The 748-nt window shown below is 35.7% G+C and overlaps 1 protein-coding gene across 1 annotated transcript in view; it reads left to right on the top strand.

The window, feature by feature from the left end:
• Window positions 1-418, top strand: part of iars1 (isoleucyl-tRNA synthetase 1) — an 84322-nt gene extending 83904 nt beyond the window's left edge. The window contains exon 34 of the mRNA XM_058373448.1: window positions 93-418. Within this exon, the coding sequence (XP_058229431.1) occupies window positions 93-172 (80 nt within the window). The 3' untranslated portion in view covers window positions 173-418. The remainder of the gene's footprint in view (window positions 1-92) is intronic.
• The last annotated feature ends 330 nt before the right edge of the window (window positions 419-748 follow it).

Genomic DNA, 748 nt, shown 5'->3' with positions numbered 1-748 from the left:
GATATTTGCAAAGAACAATAGTTAAGTTAAAACAGCTGCTTGTTTTGAATGCATAAAAAAAATCATATTTAATCTCTGTCTCTCTTTTACAGAATTCACAGAGACATCTCTGAAGAATCTGAACACGAAGACTCTGTATGTCCAAGTTCTTCCCACAACTGCAGAAGCATAGCCACGTTAGCGAAGGATAATTTAGCGTCTCATTTTGTTCTCACCAATCCGATCGTTCTGTAATTTCATCTACCTTTTATTCTGTTATATATAAACATCATATTCTCCATACCTCTTTTACTACAGGCTTTTGGTGTTAGAGCACTTAGTAAATGAAAAGGAAAACGAGTCAAATGATGGCATTGTCTAATAAATGGGTTCTGAACTAATAAAGAATGCAATTGCGCTCTGCATTTACGAAAGACAATCCAAACCTGTCATTGTTGCATATTATTCTCTCTCGTTTCTTATTGAAATATAGGAAACGACGCATTTAGCCCTAACTCATAATTATACGTCGAGTCTGTGTTTTTATCTGTATGAACATCTCCAGAACGATCATTTGGTTGTTTTAAAGCACTGTTCAGCACATAAATCGGAATATCCCGGTAGAATTTCTTTTTATTTTTTTTGCTGTATAACCGAAACACTTGTATGTGCATCGTGTAGGACAAACACTTACATATAAAAAATAAAGCATGAAGGTTCGAGGGTCAACACGTCGATCGCTTCAGTTTGCACGACTGGACGGAAAAAG

This window comes from Hemibagrus wyckioides, linkage group LG21 (assembly GCF_019097595.1).
Source record: "Hemibagrus wyckioides isolate EC202008001 linkage group LG21, SWU_Hwy_1.0, whole genome shotgun sequence".
NCBI classification, from domain to species: Eukaryota; Metazoa; Chordata; class Actinopteri; order Siluriformes; family Bagridae; genus Hemibagrus; species Hemibagrus wyckioides.
The sequence above is the reverse complement of the archived record's forward strand: the minus strand, read 5'-3'. Positions and strand labels throughout refer to the sequence as shown.